The sequence below is a fragment of the Hyaena hyaena genome, unplaced genomic scaffold, assembly GCF_003009895.1.
Source record: "Hyaena hyaena isolate Hyena2069 unplaced genomic scaffold, ASM300989v1 scaffold_621, whole genome shotgun sequence".
Taxonomy (NCBI): Eukaryota; Metazoa; Chordata; class Mammalia; order Carnivora; family Hyaenidae; genus Hyaena; species Hyaena hyaena.
The window spans coordinates 678,560-700,772 of NW_024081249.1; the positions used below are offsets into that span (position 1 = coordinate 678,560).

Genomic DNA, 22,213 nt, shown 5'->3' on the forward strand with positions numbered 1-22,213 from the left:
AAGAAAAATCTCAAAACTTAGAAATCTCAGTTAATTTTTATTTATTGGCATGCTTAGGGAGAATTCTGAGATATTTAATTTAGAATTTAAAGATATGTAATCTTAAAAATTAACTTGTGAAATTTACTAACCTTTTGTATGTTTATGTCTTGGGTGTTCCTTATTTTGTATTTTGAAAGCACTAGGTGAAATGTCATGGGACCTATCATCTTCAAAATCACCACATCCAAACCCATAGTTCATACGTTGACCAATTATGCTTACATTAGACGTTGTAATCTCTATAAAATAAAATGCATAAAAACATTTATTAAAAATATTACCTGTGTTTCAAGCAATAGTATAGACAGGTACATATCTCCTCTCTGAATCTATCTTGCCTCCTAGACTTTTAAAAATGTCAGTAACATAATATTAGAAATTATAACATTACAGTAATTTAAAGGCTTTTATCTTATTTTAAATTTTGTAATACTTTTTACTAGCAGTAAAAAACATTTATTATAATCTATATCTAAAACATTTTATAAAACATGTTTTAAAATTACAACCATTTAAAAATTATAATGAAATACAAAATTCAGTGCTTGAAAAATATATATATATATTTAAAATATGACATTTAGTGTTTAAGTGACATTTAAAACTTTATAGCAAAAAGAGAAAAATTTATCTGTATTTTCTATTTCAGTTAGCAATAATTGCACCTCAGATAAACCTCATTGGCTACAATACTGCCACTGCGCAAAGCTTATATTTTCTATTTCAATTCTAGTCAGTTACCAATACAGTAAAATTGATTTCAGGTGTAGAATTTAGAGATTCATCACTTACATACAACACCCAGAGCTCATCATGACAAGCACCCTCCTTTATACCCAACACCCAACCAGCCCATCCCTGCCCAGCTCCCTCCATCAACCATCAGTTTGTTCTCTACAGTTAAGATTCTGTTATTCTGTTATTCCTTCTCTTGCAAAAAGAAGCTTTTTTTAATCTAGAATTTGTAAGCTATATCCTGAGAGACATTTTCTATCTCTTTTCTCCTACTCTGTGTACTGGGTCAGTACTGGTCTGGCTGGCGAAGCAACACACTACACAGTGACTAAACTCAGAATCTGGAATCATGCTTCCTGGCTTTAAATCATAGCACTGCCACTTAAACCACTGACAGAACCTGGGCAAGACACTTCATCTCATTTGTAAAATGGGGATAATAGTATTACTTCTTCCAGGATGGTTTTAAGGATTAAGTGAAGAAAATATATGCTAAAGGCTTAGCATAATGCCTAGCATAATGTTATATTCCTAATTAAAAATAAAATCAAAACCCTAACATGGGTGTCCTTTCAACAAATACCAAAAATTTTAATCTACATTTTAATGTTTAAACAGATTACCCTATAATAATACTTTGAAGCTGTTAAAACTACAAAATACGTACTAATGGAAAATCCTACATAACAGACATCTGAGTCACCATTCATTTTAATATATATAGCTCCTACAAATACCATTAATTAGGAATAACAAAATACAATTTGTTATTAATATTGTTGTGGGTTTTTTAATAAAAACAGGATTGTGGGGAAAGGCGTAGCTGTTAGCAAATGGGCTACAGAAGACTGAAGAGTAAAAAGCACTAATTTAGTTTTCAGAGAGTCAAAAAATATCTGGTGTTAAATGATAGAGAACTTCTGGGAGTAACATGGATATCTTTCTCTTCTTAGTTTTTTATTTTTATTTTTTAAAGAGAGAGCACACGAGCAGTGGAGAGGAGTGTGGGGGGGACAGAGAAAGAGAGAGACAGAGAGAGAATCTTAAGCAGGTTCCATGCTCAGTTGAGCTGGAAGCAGGGGCTGGATCCTAGAACCCCAGGATCAGGACTGAAATCAAGAGTCGGATGCTCAAACGACTGAGCCACCCAGGTACCCCATATACTCTTCTTAGTTTTGAAACTTAATTCAAAAGTTAGCCTTGTAAAGATACTGGCTTTGGGTGCTAATACTTTTTGTTAATAATAGGAATTACTAATCTGATGCTATAGAAAAAAAGTTTACCAAAACATCATTCAGTAAATTTAGCACAAGGTGCTATAATAGGTAATAGTGGATTCTATGTGGAAATATTTATTGGAAATTATGATGTAAAGACAAATTGGATTTAAAGTTTTTACATATTTTTGGTTTTGTTTTCAGGTAGTCTTTATTCTGAGCATTATCATTTTTATGCTTTACCGTTTAAACAATAAACTTGTAAACTTGATAAACTCATAAACATTTGATTACTGAAAACAAAACCCTATCCCACAAAAACAAAACATGTAAACTCAAGTTTATAAAATCCTAAACCATTAGCAACTTTTTGAGAACATATTAAATTTAACCAAGACTATCTCACAGTGAATTCAACAGGAGAGATTTAAAAACATGATCACAGAAATACTTATTTGTTTAAAAATACAGATTTCTAACTCTGAAAGCTGATTCATTAGTTGTGAAGTGGGGTCCCAGAATTTGTGTTACAAGCAGCCCTGATGGTTCGTAGGACAAGGCAAATTTGAGAAATACTAAATATTAGACTCTTTTGGCAAACACTGAGTATTACATACAGAAGTAGGTACTGTTTTAAGGCTTTTTTCATTCCACTAAATGACTTACTGGGTCAGAGGGAAACTCAAATCTAGGTTTTCTAAATTATTTATTTATTTTTTTATTAAAAAATCTTTTTAATGTTTGAGAGAGAGTGTGAGCGGGGGAGGGGCAGAGAGAGAGAATTCCAAGCAGGCTCTGCACTGTTAGTGCAAACCTCAAATCTCAGAAATCGTGAGATCACGACCTGACTTGAAATCAAGAGCCAGATGCCTTGGGGCACCTGGGTGGTTCAGTCAGTTAAGCGTCCGGCTTCAGCTCAGGTCATGATCTCACAGTTTGAGTTCGAGCCCCACATGGGGCTCTGTGTTGACAGCTCAGAGCCTGGAGCCTGCTTGAGATTCTCTGTCTCCCTCTCTCTCTCTGCCCCTCCCCCACTCATGTTCTTTCTCAGAGATAAACATTAAAAAAAAAAAAAAAAGAGTTGGACACTTAACCAATTGAGCCACCCAGGTACCTCTTCTAAATACTTTCTAACTCCACAGATATGCTTCCAAAAGGGCTCCATTTTTAGAAACTAGATACAACCCACCAATAACTTATACAAATATTTGTAAAGTTATGAATAACTATGATAATCAACCTTAAAAAAAGATTAAAGAATAAGTTTATGTGTTATATTTCTTTGTGTCTTCTCCTTTAAGGGAACAAATACCAAATGTCTACTATGCATTAGGTGCTTTATTATTTTTTTAAGTGTATTTATTTATTTTGAGAGAGAGAGAGAAAGAGATAGTCCAGGAGGGGTTGAGAGAAAGGGAGAGAGAGAATCCCAAGCAGACCCTGCACTGTTAGTACAGAGCTCGATGTGGGGCTCAAAGTCACAAACTGTGAGATCATGACCTAAGCCTAAACCAAGAGTCAGATGCTTAACTGACTGAGCCACCCAGGCACCCCATTAGGTGCTTTATATATGTATCTTATATATTTAAATGTTCACTACCCTTTCTCAAAGTTTACATTACCAGATGAGAGAAATGAGTTTCAAAGCAGTTAAATAGCTTGCCCAGCTCATGAATATGGTCAAACTGGGATTCCAGATGGGGTCTTTCAGACTCCAAAGCACATTTTCATGGTCTTCCTGTACCTACTAGATTAACTAACTTTGTGGAACACTAGCTTTGTGGAAGACGGCATACCAGACATGCATGGTTGAATTAGACATTCACAATTATGAAGGCACTTGGTTGAGAATCAGAAGTAAATAATTTCTGGGGATCTAAGAATCTGAGAGTCCAAAAAAGTAAAATAATGGCAATACAACTATTAAGATGTCAGTGCAAAATGTAATGACATCACAAAAGAGGTAATACTTAATTTTGTTTGTGAATGGGGACGGCTTCCAGAAAAAGCAACTGAGCTGTTTTCACAGCTGAATGGGGTGTGGTGTGGATTCCACATTTCACTTAGAAGAAATAGTACTTGTAACTGCAAAAAGAGAAGAAATGGTTCTAAAGGTGGTCTAATTTAACTGGAGTACAAGATTATAAAGAAGGAAGTGAAATATGAGGCTGGAAAGGTAGGGAGGGGACAGATGATAGAAGAATGCCCTAAACAAATTTAGGCTGGGCAATATATTATGGGGAATGAACTGTACAGAATGACTCTGAAGCTAGAGAGAAATCTCAGGAGGCAAGGTAGATAAGAAATAAGACTCAGGGTAAAAGTCATAGTGGAGACTAAAAAGAGGAGATGATATTAAGACCTATTTAGGAGCAAGAAATTTAAAAATCCTAGCAGACAATTAGATACATACATAACTTTTTAGGGAGGAAATTATAAGGTAAGGTAGAGTAGACTTAAAGTTGTTAGGACTTTTACACTGAGATCATGTGAAAATAAATATCACATTCCAATTTGTTACAATTCATTCATAACCCAATACAGTTTTACCAATCATAAAAAGAATCACATGATGTTCCCATCCTAAATAGATAAAAAATCCAAATATTTTTCCAAATGATTACTATTAAATGTATTTTCTGAAAAGTGATGCTATACACTAGAGTATCACAGGTTAGTTCACAAAATTCTTAACAAGACACAAATGAAGTTAACTACTAGTTAAGCGTTGTTTTTTTAAAACAAATTGTCTTTTGTGACACCTAGTGGCTTCCAAACTATGCTGCATATTAGAATCACCCTGAGGGCTTTCAAAACTCTGACAGGCGGGTCACATTTCATATCAATTAAACCATAACGTCTGGGTGGAAGAGCCAGGCATAGGTACACCTATGGGATTAAAGGGGTTCAATTATTTAAATATTTTTTCTCCCAAGAATAATAAAATATTTATTCTTGAAAAAAAAAGGCCCTTTAAGGAGTTAAAAAGACAATTAGTTTTAATTGGTAACCTCAAAAATTGAAATGCATTAATCGTTTTTTATATAATTTAAAAATCATACTTTCTATAAATCATATTTATAAAAGTTAAAAAATACCTCCACTGGGGCTTTGGTCGGCTATCTCAGAGTTTTTATTCTTTGCAGAAGAAAGTCTTGTAGGACAAGGTTTTGATCCAAATGTTGTAAATATATCTGACCTACAATGAAACAAAGTAATTTCAATAATTATTTAAGATCTAAAGCTACTCAACATTCTTACATAAAACATTCTCTATATTTCCCATAACTCACTAAACTGCAATAAGGAAGGAGCAAGTAAGAAAAACTATAGCTAAGAATTTTCTTTATTGATATTCCTTGTTCACTTTAAAATTTTTAAAAAATTTTTTACGTTTTTATTTTATTTTTGAGAGAGAGACAGACTGTGAACAGGAGAGGGCAGAGATAGAGGGAGACACAGAATCTGAAGCAGGCTCGAGGCTCTGAGCTGTCACTGCAGAGGCAGACAAGGGGCTCGAATTCATGGACTGTGAGATCACGACCTGAGCTGAAGTCAGATGCTTAACTGAGCCACCTAAGTGCCCTTCTCATTAACTTTTTGAACTTCCAAACTTTTTAACATATCGACAATTCTTAATTATTTATGAGAGGATTGCCAAAGGCAGGGATGATTCTCTGACTTGTACTATAGAATCTTTTGTTGAGTCAAAAAAAAAAAAAAAAACTGATCCAAAGAAAGTCCATTCCAAAACTAAAGCAAATGATTCCTAATTATCTAATATACTATCTACCCTTAAAGATAATAATACCAAAAAAGAGACTTAACTACATTACAAGTAAGAGATTAGCAACAAGTGGGTTTATTAGCAAATGCCACTTTCTTCTTAGATTCTTTTTTTTTTAAAGTTTATTTATTTATTTTGAGAGAGAAAGAGACAGCATGAGTGGGGAGAGGGAAGAGAGAGGGAGAGAGAGAATCCAAAACAGGCTCTTCTGATGGGGGACTCGAACTCATGAAACTGTGAGATCATGACTTGAGCTGCATCCAAGAGTCAGATGCTTAACTGACTGAGCCACCCAGATGCCCCTTCTTGGATTATTGTTTGTTATACTTTTTTTTTTAATGTTTATTTTTGAGAGAGAGAGAGAGACAGACAGAATGTGAGGAGGGAAGGGGCAGTGAGATACGGAGACAAAGAATATGAAGAGCAGGCTCCAGGCTCTGAGCTGTCAGCAGAGAGCCCAAAGCAGGGCTTGAACCCACGAGCTATGAAATCATACGCTGAGCCAAAGCCGGATGCTTAACCGACTGAGCCACCCAGGCGCCGCATACATTTCTAACATTATAAAGACCTATAGGCTATGTTTTACAAAACAAGCAACTGGAGAGTATTAAATTTAAATGTAAAGGAACTGCTGTAAATCAATTAAGTATCATAATACCAATAAGCCAGTGATGGGTATGATAAGAGATTTTACAAAGGAGTACAATTCTTAGTAGTTGGATTGGCAAATTTGTTAACTGATCTAATGAAAAGTCAATGTCAAACATTTTTAAAGAGTAATTTCTTTAGAATAGATGACAGTCAATTTTTTTAGTCAATTTACATTTATACCATGCATTAGACCCAGGAAAAAGAAAATTCAGTCTCTAGAAGAGTGATTCTCAAGAGTCTTTCCTACCAAACTCACTTAAAGATGAAAGCCCCACATAGGGTAGAAGTGGCTTTCTTTGACATTATTCTTTTTTTTTTAATGTTTCTTTTTAATTTTTATTTATTTTTTTAGAGAGAGAAAGAGAGTGCATGTGAGCAGAGGAGAGTGGCAGAGGGAGAGAGAGAGAATCTTTTTTTTTTAATTTTTAAAATATTTATTTCTGAGAGAGACAGAGACAGCATGAGCAGGGGAAGGTCAGAGAGAGAGGAAGACACAGAATCCAAAACAGGCTCCAGTCTCTGAGCTGGCTGTCAGCACAGACCCTGATGTGGGGCTTGAACCCACAAACCGTGAGATCATAACCTGAGCCGAAGTCAGATGCCCAACTGAGTCACCCAGGCGCCCCGAGAGAGGGAGGGAGGGAGAGAGGGAGAGAGAGAGAGACAGAGAGACAGAGACAGAGACAGAGACGGAGAGAATCTTAAGTAGGCTCCATACTAGCTTAGAGCATGATGCGGGGCTCAATCCCACCACCCTGGGATCTTTGACATTATTCTTAAGGCAAGATGCAAGCTGGTTAAAAATAATAGCTTTAAAGCTATTAAACTTAATGTGGAAATACAAAATTCAATAAAGGTAATTTCGTCCAGATATGAGGGTATACTGAACTCTCCTTCTTACAGAGTTCAATATCTGAAGAGAATAATTCCATGATACAATATAGGGAAGAATGAATTTTGAATGTTAAAGTACAAAATGAACTTTTCTTCTCAACTGGGTTCCAAATTATTCACAGGACCTTGCAACTGTAGGAGTATTTAACACAAAATCTCACATTCCTGGAAGATAAGAGAAGGACTTTAGGTCTAAAAGATAAATATCTATTTCAAACATCTGGTAACTAAATATAACCACAGTTATCTCACCAGCCCATGTAGCCGTTCCAAATTAATTTTGCAAATGTACTGCATTATTCTATCTAGGTAATTACAACAAAATAATTTCCTGTAAAAAAAAATTTACAACTGTAAAATAAACAGCTACTTAAGTTAAAGCTGTAGAGAATGAAATCATGGGATAAAATAAACTTCTCACAGCAGGACACAAAAATTTAATTCTATGGACTGCTGAAATGAAACATCCTTTTCCATTAAAGTTAACAGAACACCATCTCTCCTTTGATTATGCAGTCTATAGTCACATACATTGTTAGAGACTCCAGTTCATTTAAGTGAAAATAATTTAAATTTTAAATAATCACAGTGATAGCTGTGTATAAACATGGTTCAGGGATAAAATCAAAGAAAAATAAATTTTAAAAGACTGACAACAACAAATATAAAAAAGGATGTGAAACACTTGTAACTCTCAGACTTTGCTAGTGGGAGTGTAAAACCGTACAAGCATCTTGGAAAACTGGCAGTTATGTAAAAAGTTAAATGTACATCTACCCTATGACCTAGCAATTCTACTTTCAGGTTTTTGTCTAAAATAAAGAGGGAAGAAATTCCCCAAAATTCTAGAATCAAGTCACAGAAACTCCCAGAAACCAAGGTGGGATCACTATTTAGTTAAGGCTCAGGGGTTACTGAGGTAATCTGAAAAATTCTGTTGAATTGCTATACCAGAAAATAATTCTCTGTTGGTGTGGGGTGGCTAGGACTCTAATTCTACAGCCGCTACAAGGAGACTCCTGAGAAGGCTGCAAAAGCTATAGAATGGAATCCTCAGCTTCCACAAGAAAATGGAATAATAAAAACAAGAAAGAATGCGATAAGAGCGGGGTGGAGTTTATCTACAAATTAGAGGAAATTGGTGCTCAGTTTTAAATGAAAGCAGTAACATCAGCTATAGGTCCACTGAAAAAGGGTCAATGATTCAGAAAGGAGCTAAAGAACAAGGAATATTAGGATAAATGTTAGATAGGCAGAAGAACAAGTAGGGTTTGGAGAAAAAGGGTTTATATTAATATAGGTGCTCTCGGTTACAGCTGGGGCTGTGTTCTCTCCACCCATACCAAACCAACGCCAAGCAAGGTAATATCTGTAAACTTTTCTTTTAAATGGACTTAAACATTTTAAAACCTAGAAAATAAATAGTTTTAAAGCTTTTTTCCCCCAAATACGATATTAGGGATCAGACTACGAATTAAACATTAGCATTCATTTAACAGGTCAAAAAAATAAAATACATTATTCTCTTCCCCTGAGGAGTTGTAGACAGAGAAGAAGTCAGTGATTCTTGGCTGTAAACTCCACTTTCACTGTAAGAGCTGATGTTTGGAGAGGAAGATCGAGATGGTGAGTCCACAGTCAAGTCAAGCTTAATTGCAGAATCAGGGCTTTCAAGATCAGAAGTACTGCCACTCAGTTTTGCCCTTTTCTTGGCTGCACTATTACGGAGGGACCTAAGAGAGCTCTGCATCTAAGAAAAAAAAACAGAAATAATTAACTTTACAATACATTTATATGAGTAAACTTTATCCTTAGAATTTATATTCTATTCACCATACCTTGCTAGCTACTCTCCAGTCTGGTACTAACAAGATGGATATTAACATATTTGTACATAGTAAAAATACATATTTTATCACAACCAATTACAAGACCGTAAACCCCTTAAGAGGAAGGAGCTCAAGCTATTATTCACCATGGTATTTCTATCACTGAGCACGACTAATATAAGTTAGTTGGTAAATGAATCATTGAATCAGATGGTGGACATCAGAGTTGATGTCATAGAGGTCTAGCTAATCTTAGGTTATTACTATGTGGATGTGGCCATTTCAAAATTCTGTGAAAAGTAATCAGTTTTCTAAAATTTGAAGTTTACATCAAGCTTGCCAGTGTTAGGGTTCATAGAATAACAGATCATTGTATGTGACTTCTGAAGCCAAGTATTTCTAGAAATGTAGAGTAGAAACTGTCATTACAAACTAATATATGCAATTTGGAAACAGAACCTTGAATGCATCAATAAACACAAAAACATACATAAACTGGGTTTTACTTACATTTTGCTTATAGCAATTATAACAGTTGATACAACTATACGGCCACTTCCCTAGTAAATCCTTGGAAGGCTAAAGGTACTGTTTAAAAACAGAACTATCCTCCATATTTATCAATAATTATATAAAAGAAATTACTCTTTCAATTATTTGCTAAAAGAAAAAGGGTTATTTTTAAGTTTTCATAAAAACAATGCAAAAATATGCAGCATAAGATGAAATTTAGGATTTATGTAGGAAAATGCCTCTTCTATAATAACTTTCTTCCCTTCAAATGAATTCTCTTCCCAGTAACAGTGAAATACAACTAGGGGGGGAGGGAGAAGGGGAGATTTTACAAGCAGTTAGAAGTTGGAAGAATAAATTCATTAAGAACCAATTTTGGTATGCATGCCTAATATTAAAGAAATGCTTTAAAAATGAATATGTATTAATATTAACTTTATTGAGCAAATTACCAGTATATGATGCTTGCATCTTAAGTATTGGCAAAAAAAAGACCACAAAATATCATCACTGAATGTTTCAGTTTATATATTTAATGTAAAACACTTTTTTTAAAATCTGACATCAGGCAGACTGATATGATAAAAAGGAAGCATCTATGGAAAGAGTGCTCTGAATTCAAAGTAATATAGCAACAACATTCCTTCTCTGACATAATTAATATGTACAGAGTTGTCATATTGGCAATGGATTTTTACAGTATAAAAATATAGTATACACTCAAAGATGAGTATATGATTTCAGTTTCATAATGATAAAATTGTACATATGCACGACAGACATACTCAGAAATGTTCAATGCAGCCTTGTTTGCAATAGCAAAAAGACTAGGAATAAGCCAAAATCAACTGTAATTATATCATAAATATCAAAATATTAATATATCAAGAGTACAAAAATACATAAAACACAAATTAATGTTGATAATAGTTGCCTCTGGTGAAGGGAGGAGAGGAACTGGATTGGGGAAGGAACTATGTTATATTTCTTTATTTAAAAAATAGAAAACAAATATGAAAATTGTTCATTAGGGAGGGATTAGTGCATGGGTATATTGCTATATTACTCATACTTCTAATTTAAATAGAAATAAAATATGCATAGAAGAACTAATGAGAGGAAGCACATTAGAGTGTTAATGGCAAATCATTTTGGGTAGTGGGATTTGGTATGATGGATTTTCTTCCTAATATTTCACAATAGTTTTTACATTTTCTATAAGGATCCTGAAATATTTTTATAAAAATAAAACATGTTATGGAATTAAAAAGTACTTAATTTTTCCTTAAATGACAGCTACTATATTATAGAAAATTATAAGCATTTTAAAACTATTAAAAGTGATATTTGGCTCTAACCTCTTCTTGATCCAAATCTTTGTCTCTGATATCTAATTCTGAAAGATTGATGGTAAGACTATCTTTTTCACTCTTCCAAATATCATCAGGCTCTTTCTTTTTGGGTCCCACTGTGCTTAAGTCAGCTTTATCAGGCAAAAGGCTGATTCCCCTTGGTATGGGAGGGACAGGTTTGGTCCCATTTAGGCCTCGTCGGGAAGATGGCGATCTCACTAAGGCAGGTGTAAGTTGAACTGGAGATAGTTTTTCTTGAGAATTTTCTCCTGCATGAAAAGAAATATATTTTACTATTTTTTTTAATTTCAGAGAAGTCGGAGTTATAATCACGTGTTTGTAATATAGTGTTTTTAAATAAAAAAAGTACTGCCTTTTATTAGTAGTAAAGATTACTATTTAAAATGAGATCCAAGTATCAGATCAAAGTATTCCCTAACAAACGTAACAAAACTGAGTCACCAGAAATATTTTCATAAATAAAAATACTATATACCAAGTTAAATTTCTGTCTTCACACACATTATCATAACTGATATTTGTATGGTAAAGTCTGAAAGTAAGCCACAGGGGCTATTTTCCTATCTTTATTTAATAACATAAGCAACATTCAAATAACTACTATATGCAAAGCATTAATGCTAGGCACTGGGAGAACGGAATAAATTTTCAGCTTTCAATATAGTATTTGATCTTATAGGAAAGACAAACATAGAAAGAAATTAATGGAGAAAATGAAGGTTCAGTGCTAAGAATAAGTGATAAAACTGACCATGCAATAAATTGACCTTATGGTCATGTTATAAACTGGAACATCAGTGTTGTGGGGTAGTTTAAACATGGAACATCTTTTGCTTGTTTGCAAGATTTTATTTTTAAGTAATCTCTATACCCAATGTGGGGCTCAAACTTAATAACCTCAAGATCAAGTCACATGCTCTACTGACTGAGTCAGCCAGGCACCCCAATCGGTTATGAACAGAAACATCTTACTGCAGAGACTGGGGATAAGACAGTATGTGGGATATAGGTGTTGCCTTTAATAGACTTATTTTGAAACTGGATCTGTCTTGAATAAATTTATATGCTAATTTCAGTATTTTGGAGAGGGCTATTGTTAAGAATATATTAGTTTATAGCAAATACTAGAAAACTTAAAATAATTTCAACATATACTAAGCATTCAAAAAATTTAGAATAAATGGATACTAAACATTAATTATAGTAATTATATGAAAGACATTTTTTTATTTCTAAAGCTAAAATTTGTTACTAGGCTCTTAGGCTGTTCATGCTCATTACAAACGATTATTAGTTGCCTAGTTTTGAAAAAGGATTTTGAAGTAGAAAATTAAGAAAAGAAATGACAATGTCAATTGAATTTTATTTTTTTAAAATATTTATTTTGAGAGAGAGGAGAGGGAGAGAGAGCACACATGCATTCATGGGGGAGGGGCAGAGAGAGAGGGAGTGAGAGAATCCCAAGTAGGCTCCACGATGTCAGCAGCACAGCCTGACATGGGACTTGAGCCCACAAACTTCGAGATCATGACCTGACCTAAGATCAAGAGTTGGATGCTTAGGCATCTGAGTCACCCAGGTGCCCCTCAATTCAATTTTATATTACAGGTTTGTTCTATTTAACATAAATACAGTTTACCAGCTTTTAAAGATCAAAGTAATAATTCAAAAACACAAAAAAAATTGAACAAAGTATTAATTTTTACCATCATTTCTACCTGGAGGGTCAGATGACTTTTGGTTGACAAGCTTTTTCTGTGGACTTGGCTTTGGTAGTCCTTCAAAGCTTTTAAGAGGCCAGGAATTAGAGAAATTAATGGAATTATCCTGAGACTTCTTTGGAGAAACAGTAAGAGATGTGTGCTTTGGACTAGTTCGAGGTGATGAGAGAGGATAGGATGGAAGGATGAAGCCTCCTGGACTTGGATTTAGACCAGAGTATGATGAAGTACGTTCTGTTTGGCTACCAAATGTCTGCTGTGTCTTAGGGGCAAAATTTAGGCTACCATACGCTGTAATAAAACAAAAGAAAATATGTTATTTATGTACACACACCTAAGATTTTAATTTTTTTTTTTTTTTTGCTTTTCACGTTTAAATTTTTATCCCATCTGACATTTATTTTACTTTTTTGTATGAGGTAAAGATCTAATTTAACTTTCTTCTATATAGATAGTGCAATTTTCCCAGGGTTTGTCTTAATGTTTATTTTTGAGAGAAAACAAGAGAAAGAATGGGGAAGGGCAGAGAGAGAAGGAGACCGAGCATCCAAAGCTGGCTCCGCACTGACAGCAGAGAGCCCGATGCAGGGCTTGAACCCAGGAACTGTGAGATCATGACCTAAACCAAAATTGGCCTTTCAACCAACCGAGCCACCCAGGTGGGCCCAGTGCCATGTTTTAAACTGTCCTTTCTTTTCCTTTCATCTATAAAGCTCCTGTGTGTGTGCGCGCACGTGCATATCTATACATATATATGTATACACACACACTTACGTGCTTCTTATTGGTTCAGTCTATTTTGTCTATCCCTGCACTAGTATTACAATGTTTTATTTATCATAATGCTATCCAATATGATGGATGTGCCATTTTTTTTAACTTCCTTAGAATTATCTTGGCCGTTCTTGCCCCTCCATTTTTTCTATGTATTTCAGAATCAGCCTGTCAGGTTCTGGTCAAGTTTTTGATTGGAATAAAACTGAGTTTACAGATCAATCTAAGAATAACTGTCATTTTCCTGATATTCAGGCTCCCTATTTAAAAATGTGGGCTGTCCTTTAATTTATTTAGGTCTTCTTTTATGTCTCTCAGTAATTTATGTTAGCTTTCATAATAAAAAGTATGCAAATCTTGTTAGACTTCCATATAGTTACAGGTTTTGTTGATATTGTTAATTTCTTTCTTAAAAATTATATTTTCTGAAAGCTGCTTGTATCTAGGAACTTTACTGCCCTTTATATTCTGACTTTATATCTGGCAACCTTGCTAAGTTGTCTAATATTTTAACAGTTTTCTGTGTATCCTTTTAGATTGTCTAAAGAAACTAGGAATCTAAATAATGATAATGATGGCAACTCTGATAATGATAACAACTCAGAGCTAATGCTTACTGAGCACTTTACTATGTGTCAAGTGGTATTCTAAATTTTTCATGTACATTAACTAATTTAATCCTCACGACACCCTGTGGGGATAGTTACTAATCTTATAGATTAAAAGAAAAATGTAGAAAGGGATAAGTAAATTGCTAAAAATCACACACTAGTAAATCATAAAGCTGGAATAAAGACCCAGGCACTGTGGCTTCCCATTGTTCTTTAGTTACCACATTGTACCACATTTTATTGGAGAGTAATGACAATTTTTCTTTATTCCTCTACAAATTTTATTTTATTTTATCTTTACAAATTTTATAGTTTTAATTTTGAGCTAGACTTTTCCTAGACAGGAAGTACAATGACTCCCAAATTTTTAGCACGGATTTTCCTTTGTATCCAGACTTAATATCAAAAGGCCACTCAACATCTTCTTTAGAGAGACAGATGTTCCAAACTTAACATGTTCAAAACAAAACTCTTGATTTCTCAGTCAAATCTACTCTTTTCCTAATCTTCCTTTTCTTGGTAAATGGCAGCTCTATTCTCTAAGTTGTTTAGGTCAACAACATTGGACTCATCCTTGACTTCTCTCTTCTCAAAAACTTCACATCTAATCCATTAGTAAATCTTCTTGGCTCTATATTAGCAACACACAATGAACAATGAATCTGAAAAGTTTGGTGAATGCAAAATAAATGGCTTATTCATATTACATTAGCTTACATTATAAAATAAAATTACCTGTTTCCAAACTTCATGGCCACCTTGTATATCAGAATCTAATTGCTTCTCATCATTTTCACTGCTTCCGTTTTAATACAAGTCATCTCATCTTTCACCTTTACAATCTCCATATCCCAACTGGTTTGCTTTGCACCTTACCCCTATTGTTACCAAACCTAATCTCTATGTAGTAGCCCTGATCCTTTTATTTTTATTTTTTAAAGTTTTTTAATGTTAATTTATTTTTTAGAGAGAGAGTTACAGAGTGTGAGTGGGGGAGGGGCAGAGAGAGAGAGAGGGAGACACAGAATCTGAAGCTATGTCAGCTTAGAGCCTGATGTGGGGCTTGAACTCACGAACTAGGAGATCATGACCTGAGCCGAAGTCAGACACCCAACCAACTGAGCCACCCGGGTATCCTCTGATCCTTTTAAAAGATAGTCAAACCATGCCTTTTTTTCTCCCCCCCCAAAAATACTATTGTGACCTATCCCATTCAGAATAAAATCCCAAATTCTTACTGTGTCCAGCAAAGCCCCATGTTATCGCCTAAAATTACTCTGCCCTTCACTCATTTCACTGACCTGGATATTTCTCCAAAAAGCCAAATATGGTCCTACTTCAGAGAATTTGTACTTTTTTTTTTTTTTAACTTATTTGGGAGAGAGAGAGACAGAAAGAGAGACAGCATGAGCAGGGGAGGGGCAGAGAGAGAGGGGGAGAGAAGAATCCTAAGCAGGTTCTCTGAGGTCAGCGCAGAGCCCAATAAGGGGCTTCAACTCAAAAACCATGAGATCATGGCCTAAACCGAAACCAAGAATGAGTCACTCAGGTGCCTCCAGAGCATTTATGATTCGATTGTTCTCTCTTCCAGGAATGCTTTTCTCCAGATATCCATGTAACTCATTCCTTTACTGCATTCAGTTTTCTGCTGAAACATTTTCACGTCACAAAAACTTTCTGCATCACATGCTGTCTTCTTACCCTGCCTTATTTTTCTTCATAGTAGTCAATTCCATTCTTATTATTCTTTTATTATTTCCTCTTCTACTATATTTTTAGATTCTAGAACAGTGCCTGCTTCTCAATAAATACTATACGGATTAGTAATTAAATGTTCAATAGCAGTGGTAACAGTGAGCATTTTTGTCTAATTTTAATATTTACTCCTAAATATAGTTGCTACAAGCATTGACAGACATTATTAATCAAATTGAGAAAGTTATTTGTAGTTTAAGTTTGTAATCATGCACAGATGTTGAAATTTAACAGCATCTACTAACAGATTTATACGATTTTCCTCCTTCTACTTGTGATAAAGTTAAAAATACAGGATACTTAAACGTTAAAACTGCTATGGAAAATAATGGTCTTCTGCTAAACACAGTACTTCTTAATGAATAATATTTTTATTATTTGGTATTAAAATGCTCATCTCCACCATGAGTTTCTAAATTCTCTAATTTTCATCAATCATCTATAAGTCAAGATTATTAAAACTAATATTTTAGGGTTACAGCTAGAAAAAAATATTATTAAGATTATTATTAAAAATATAACATGGTTTTCTTTTCTGCAATGAATTACACTAAATAATATATAAGCTAGATTTGAAAACCTCATTTAATGTTTATAAATCATTTATATCCAAATAAAGTTGGAATTTAAACCTTTATCTTGATGACTAGTAGTTGTCCCCAGGTACTGTAAGTCAGAGTCCACACTGCCAGTTTTCCCACATAGCTGTGAAAATCCAAATTGTCCACATTTCCCAGAAACATTTGTCTGATGAGTCCCAGTACTGCCTTTGGAAGGAAGGAAGAGAAAAACATAAAAGTAAATGTTAACTTTACTTCACAAATACATCTAATTTCAAAAATACTGATTTCATTTGTGTGGGAATAAATACAGGAATAAATGTACAGTAAGCTAGGAAGGGAAGAAAGGGATAGTTTTTGCTGTTGGCTTCTCTGATTGGTATTAGGGGTTAAAGAATAGAGAAGAGACTGGAAAAGTACAAAGAAAGGTATATTGAAAAATACACACAAAAAGTTTCTTCCTACATGCTCCCTCCTCTCAACATGGAATGTTTCTCGAGACCTGGCTTTCCTTTCTCCCCTCCCCTCAAGTTTTTATTTAAATTCCAGTTAGTTAACATGCAATGTAATATTAATTTCAGAAGTAGGATGTAGTGATTCATCACGAACATACAATAGCCAGAGTTCATCCCAACAAGTGCCCTCCTTAATTCACATCCCCCCAAAGCCCCTCTCCACTGGTAACCTTCAATTTGCTCTATATAGTTAAAAGTCTGTTTCCTGGTTTGCCTCTCTATTTTTCCCCCATGTTCTTCTGTTTCATTTCTTAAGTCTTATACATATGAATGAAATAATGGTATTTGTCTTTCTCTGACTTAATTTGCTTAGCATAATACAAACCAGCTCCATCCACGTCATTGCAAATGGCAAGATTTCATCTTTTGATGGTTGAGTGATATTCCATTGGATATACCACATCTTCTTTATCCATTCATCAGTTGATGGACATTTGGGCTTTTTCCATAATTTGGCTATCGTCGATAATGCTGCTATAAACATTGGGGTGCACGTATCCCTTCAAATCAGTGTTTTTGTATTCTCTGGGGAAATACCTAATAGTGCAATTGCTGGATCATAGCATAGTTCTATTTTTAACTTTTTAAGGAACCTCCATATTGTTTTCCAAAGCAGGTGTACCAGTTTGCATTTCTACCAAGAGTATAAGAGTGTTTCCCTTTCTCCCTATCCTCGCCAACATCTGTTGTTTCTTGTGCTGGCTTTTCTTCTTTCCAGTATTTGTAGTATGTATCACACAAAAAGTTGTTCTGCAGAATTCTTGTACTTTCTTTCCTAACATCTAACACAGAATTCACACAGGTTTCCAAGCTTATTTCGAAGGTCTCTTTCCCTCTCCCTTGGCTAGATAAGGTTATCCCTTACAGTTCTGAACTTTTATGATTTTTAAAATTCTCTATGATTTTAAGCCCCTTTATCCTTTATGTACCAGACATCTAAGTTAATTCTTATCTCCATGCTTTGATTGTTCTTTCTCCCTACCTCTTTCTCCCTACCTCCCTTTCTCCCTATCAACAGTCCCTCTTGCCTCAGTGCCAATCAATCACAAACCGTTCCATTCTTTAAGGTCAAGCTCAAGTCCAACTTTTCCTGTAGCTTTCCCAAATCACTTCAACATCTATCACCTTTTCCTTTCTTAAACCCCTAAATAGTACTTAAAATTCATATCACTCAATCTAGCATCAGGTTAAATGTTGTCTTATTTTCTAGTTATTTTAAATGTGTGCAACAAGATAAGAGCTCTCAAGGGCACAGAAAGCATGAAAATATAAAAATCCAAAGTAATATGGTGTGAGCATAACTGGATACATTCTTGTATTTCTTTTTCTCTATTAAATAAATATTAAACTACATAATCATTGCAACATTTTTGTATAAAAATATAATGGAATTATATATTATGTAATATATAATTATACATTATAAATATATATATTATATACATATATATGCAGTATATACACACATACAATTATGTCAAAGTGCCCATTCTTATCAGATCTATAACAAATACTTACTGACTGAATTGTCTACTAGATTATAAATTCTTTGAATGAATAATAAAGTTTAGAGAAACCTTTAACTTCTTTTCAACATGTCCATTACCTGTACCTTTTACTTACCAGCAGCACATACAGGAAGACAATCTGGGTTATAATCCCGATTATTCTGAAATAAATTTCTTGATACTCTTTTTCTGCTAAAACATAAATCATCGTTGACTGGCATTCCTTGAGAGGGTTTTAATTTTGGAGATGGGATGAAATCATATGCTGAAAACTATAAGAAGAGAATAATAAGTTAACAAGTTTGTGTTACATCTATTTGGTAGTAAATATGAAATAACTTAGAACCAATTATGAAATTCAAAATAAAATAAAAATATTAAATTTATCAAGTATACAGTGACACAAACAAACATCCACATATAGTATGGTAGGTATACCAACAGTAGTTTTCATTCCATGATAGAAATGCTAATTTTTCCTCCTTATTACTTTACCCCATCCGTTTTATGTATCTTACATTTTAAAAAAGTGTTTATTTTTGAGAGAAAGCGACCATGAGCAAGGAAGGGACAGAGAAAGAGGGAGACAGAGAATCCCAAGCAGGCTCCTCACTGACAGCACATAGCCTAATGTGGGAGTTAAACTCACAGTGAGATTGTTTTTTTTGTTTTGATTTTTTTTAAGGTTTTTACTTATTTCTGAGAGAGACAGCATGAGCAGGGGAGGGTCAGAGAGAGAGGGAGACATAGAATATGAAACAGGCTCCAGGCTCTGAGCTAGCTGTCAGCACAGAGCCCAATGCAGGGCTTGAACCCATGAACCATGAGATCATGAGCTGAGCCAAAGTCGGACGCTTAATTGACTGAGCCACCCAGGCGCCCCACAAACACTGAGATTGTGACTGGAACTAAAACCAAGAGCCAAACCTTAACTGACTGAGCCACTCAGGCACCTCTGTACCTTACCTTCCTTAAGGACACATCTGGCACCTAGGAAGGAAAGAATTTAAATGACAGATCTAAAAAACAAATTGAGTAGAGCAAAGCACATTTCTGATTCAGCAGTGTAGATTGTCACACTATGCCATTCTTGAGCATTAAACTATAAATGCCAACTGCAGGCAGTGAACTAGCAGGCATCCTATTCTACTAGTTTTATGGTGGCAAATTTACTATCAATGTTCTATAGCCAAATAAAAATACACCTGTGGTAACCTATATCATAATTCCCTTAGGAGATTTTCGTATGATGGAACTTTTAATTAAAACCAAGTATGTGTTGGGCGCCTGGGTGGCTTAGTCGGTTAAGCGTCTGACTTTCGCTTAGGTCATGATCTCGTGGTTCGTGGGTTCGGGCCCCGCGTCGGGCTCTGTGCTGACTGCCAGTTCAGAGCCTGGAGCCTGTTTCAGTCTGTGACTCCCTCTCTCTCTGACCCTCCCCTGTTCACGCTGTCTCTCTCTCTCTCCTAGAAATAAATAAAACATTAAAAAGAAAAACCAAGTATGTGATACTTTATACAAGTCTAGTACTTTAGTTTCCAATTTTTTTCTTGTCTCTTGATTCTTAAAGTACAAAAGTGCCAGAACAGAATTCTGATGTATAAGAACTAATCATAGCTAAAGAACTAAATGAGAGCATTATTCAAGTGTTCAGACTTCTTTACCAATAATGACATCGACTGTTCTACATTATTTCACATTCAATGTGGCTATAGCATTAGCATTAAAAAAAATTGAGTGAAGGGGTGCCTGGCTGATTCAGTCAGAAGATCACGCCACTCCTGATCTTGGGGTTATAAGTTTGAGCCCCACATTGGGTGTAGACATTACTTAAAAATAAATAAACATTAAAACTAAAATAAAACATTCAGTAAACGGAAACTGTATTATCTATCTATTTATTGGGAGCTCACAGACACAATCAATCAAATCTAGACATGTGGTGAACTACCAGCCTTCTCAGTATGCTTCTTTGCAAACTTTGCCAAGTATTAAACAATAATGAAAAACAAAAATAAAATTAAGGATATGTCTAGCTGAAAACTTCTGAGCTACTTGACTATTACAATATCAGACTATGAATTACCAAATCCTCAGATAACATATTATTCCTTATCAAATCTGTAAAAAAAAACCAGTTAGCACCTTCAAAATTTAACTCAGAAAATATGAGTGAAAAATAAATAATGTCCCAAATGAAAAAGACCTGATTTTACTTTCTCAAAGTATAATATTACAATTTCTATGACTAACTATACAGTAGTTTATATTGAATGTAATAAAAATGAAACCAATTGCGGTCAACTCCTGATTAGATAGATTAAAACAACATATTAACCCAGTTAAAACAGTGAGTAATCCAGAAATAATTCTACAGTATGGAATACATTTTATATTAGATTTACTCTGTAATTAATTTCTGCTTAGAAAACAGAACATTAGTGTGCATGCCAGATACGTACAAAAACTAGTGGTGGCAGTGAGGATGGGAATGGGGATCCTCTGGGGGCAGTGGTAGTAAGGGAGGATGTGTGTGACTGTGGCATCTAATAATGTTCCTGGGAAGACGCAAGATGGCGGAGAAGTAGGGAGCTCCGTACATTTCGCTTGCCCGCATCTCTCAAACAGAGAAGGCCTGAAGCCATAGGACACTGAACTTCAGGAGTCTGGGAGGAAAAGAGAGAGAGTCCAATAAGAAGACAGCGTCATAGATGCATGATTGAGAACTGGGGAAGATAAAAACGGGCTAGGACCCAGAAACACAGAGGGGAGGGAGCCCCCTTTGAGAAGAGCTGCGGAGAGAAGAGGAAGAGAAAGAGTGGTTGAAACCACTCATAGAACTGTCCCTGGAGAAGAGAAAAATCTTGGCCCCGGATGGAGAGGGATCCTAACATCCCATCCCTAATGGCAGGGTGTTCAGAGAGGGATCCTATTTCTAGCTGTGGTGCGGTCTTTGAGCTGGGTGGCCCAACCCAGGCAGAGCCAGGAGAAACTGCTCCACTGCTCTCCAGACTCTATTCCTGGCTGGGAAGCGGCCCAGCCTGTGGGATTACATTTTCAGGCAGTATCAATAAAGCTCTGGGACCAAGATCTGGAAAGAAGGCAGGGCTTGGGACACAGAACATGGCACACTTTGGCTATGCCCCGGCACAGACTGATTGGACCCAAAAGAGTGATTTGCAATGCTTGGTTCGAGAAGGAACAGGAGCGCTGTCATTTTTCTCCCCACAACCACTAAGGCACAACCTCAGGGGGATGCCCATTGGACCACGGTGGTGAGACCTGCCTACAGCAAACCACACCCATCCACAGTAGAGAGAGGCTTTTTGTTTGTTTGTTTGTTTGTCTTACTGGAGCCGGGGCAAGACCAACATGGATGTACTGCCATGATTAAATCTAGATCAATTCTTTCTATTCAGATATATTTTCCCTTGTCTCATTCATATCTCTCCACTCTGCTGGACTGGGAACTCTCCGGTTATTGGTTTCCTTAACAGTCACATTTAATCCAATCTCTAGATGCATATTCTACACCTCCACTGTTACCTTCCTATCTCTTTCTCTCTGGATTAATCAGACTATATAGTTTCTTTGGGTAAAATTATCTTTGTTTCTTTCTCCTTACCTCCTATCAGATTCTCCTCTTTCTCTCTCTGAATTAAGCCTCTTAATCTCTATACCTGGTCATTGTCCAATTTTGCTTTCCCCCGACCCCTGTCATTTCTCTT

At 35.2% G+C, this 22,213-nt stretch overlaps 1 protein-coding gene and 1 pseudogene across 1 annotated transcript in view; both read right to left on the bottom strand.

Annotated features, from left to right (window-relative positions):
- The window catches only part of TOGARAM1 (TOG array regulator of axonemal microtubules 1), an 87,156-nt gene that overhangs the window by 40,993 nt on the left and 23,950 nt on the right, over positions 1 to 22,213 (bottom strand). Inside the window, exons 2-9 of the mRNA XM_039257433.1 lie at positions 19,452 to 19,475; positions 18,601 to 18,757; positions 16,535 to 16,669; positions 12,748 to 13,053; positions 11,027 to 11,289; positions 8,844 to 9,076; positions 5,093 to 5,193; positions 132 to 281 (exon numbers count right to left, since the gene is read on the bottom strand). Of these exons, the coding sequence (XP_039113364.1) occupies positions 132 to 281; positions 5,093 to 5,193; positions 8,844 to 9,076; positions 11,027 to 11,289; positions 12,748 to 13,053; positions 16,535 to 16,669; positions 18,601 to 18,757; positions 19,452 to 19,475 (1,369 nt within the window). The remainder of the gene's footprint in view (positions 1 to 131; positions 282 to 5,092; positions 5,194 to 8,843; positions 9,077 to 11,026; positions 11,290 to 12,747; positions 13,054 to 16,534; positions 16,670 to 18,600; positions 18,758 to 19,451; positions 19,476 to 22,213) is intronic.
- On the bottom strand, positions 647 to 752 carry LOC120248960 (annotated as a pseudogene).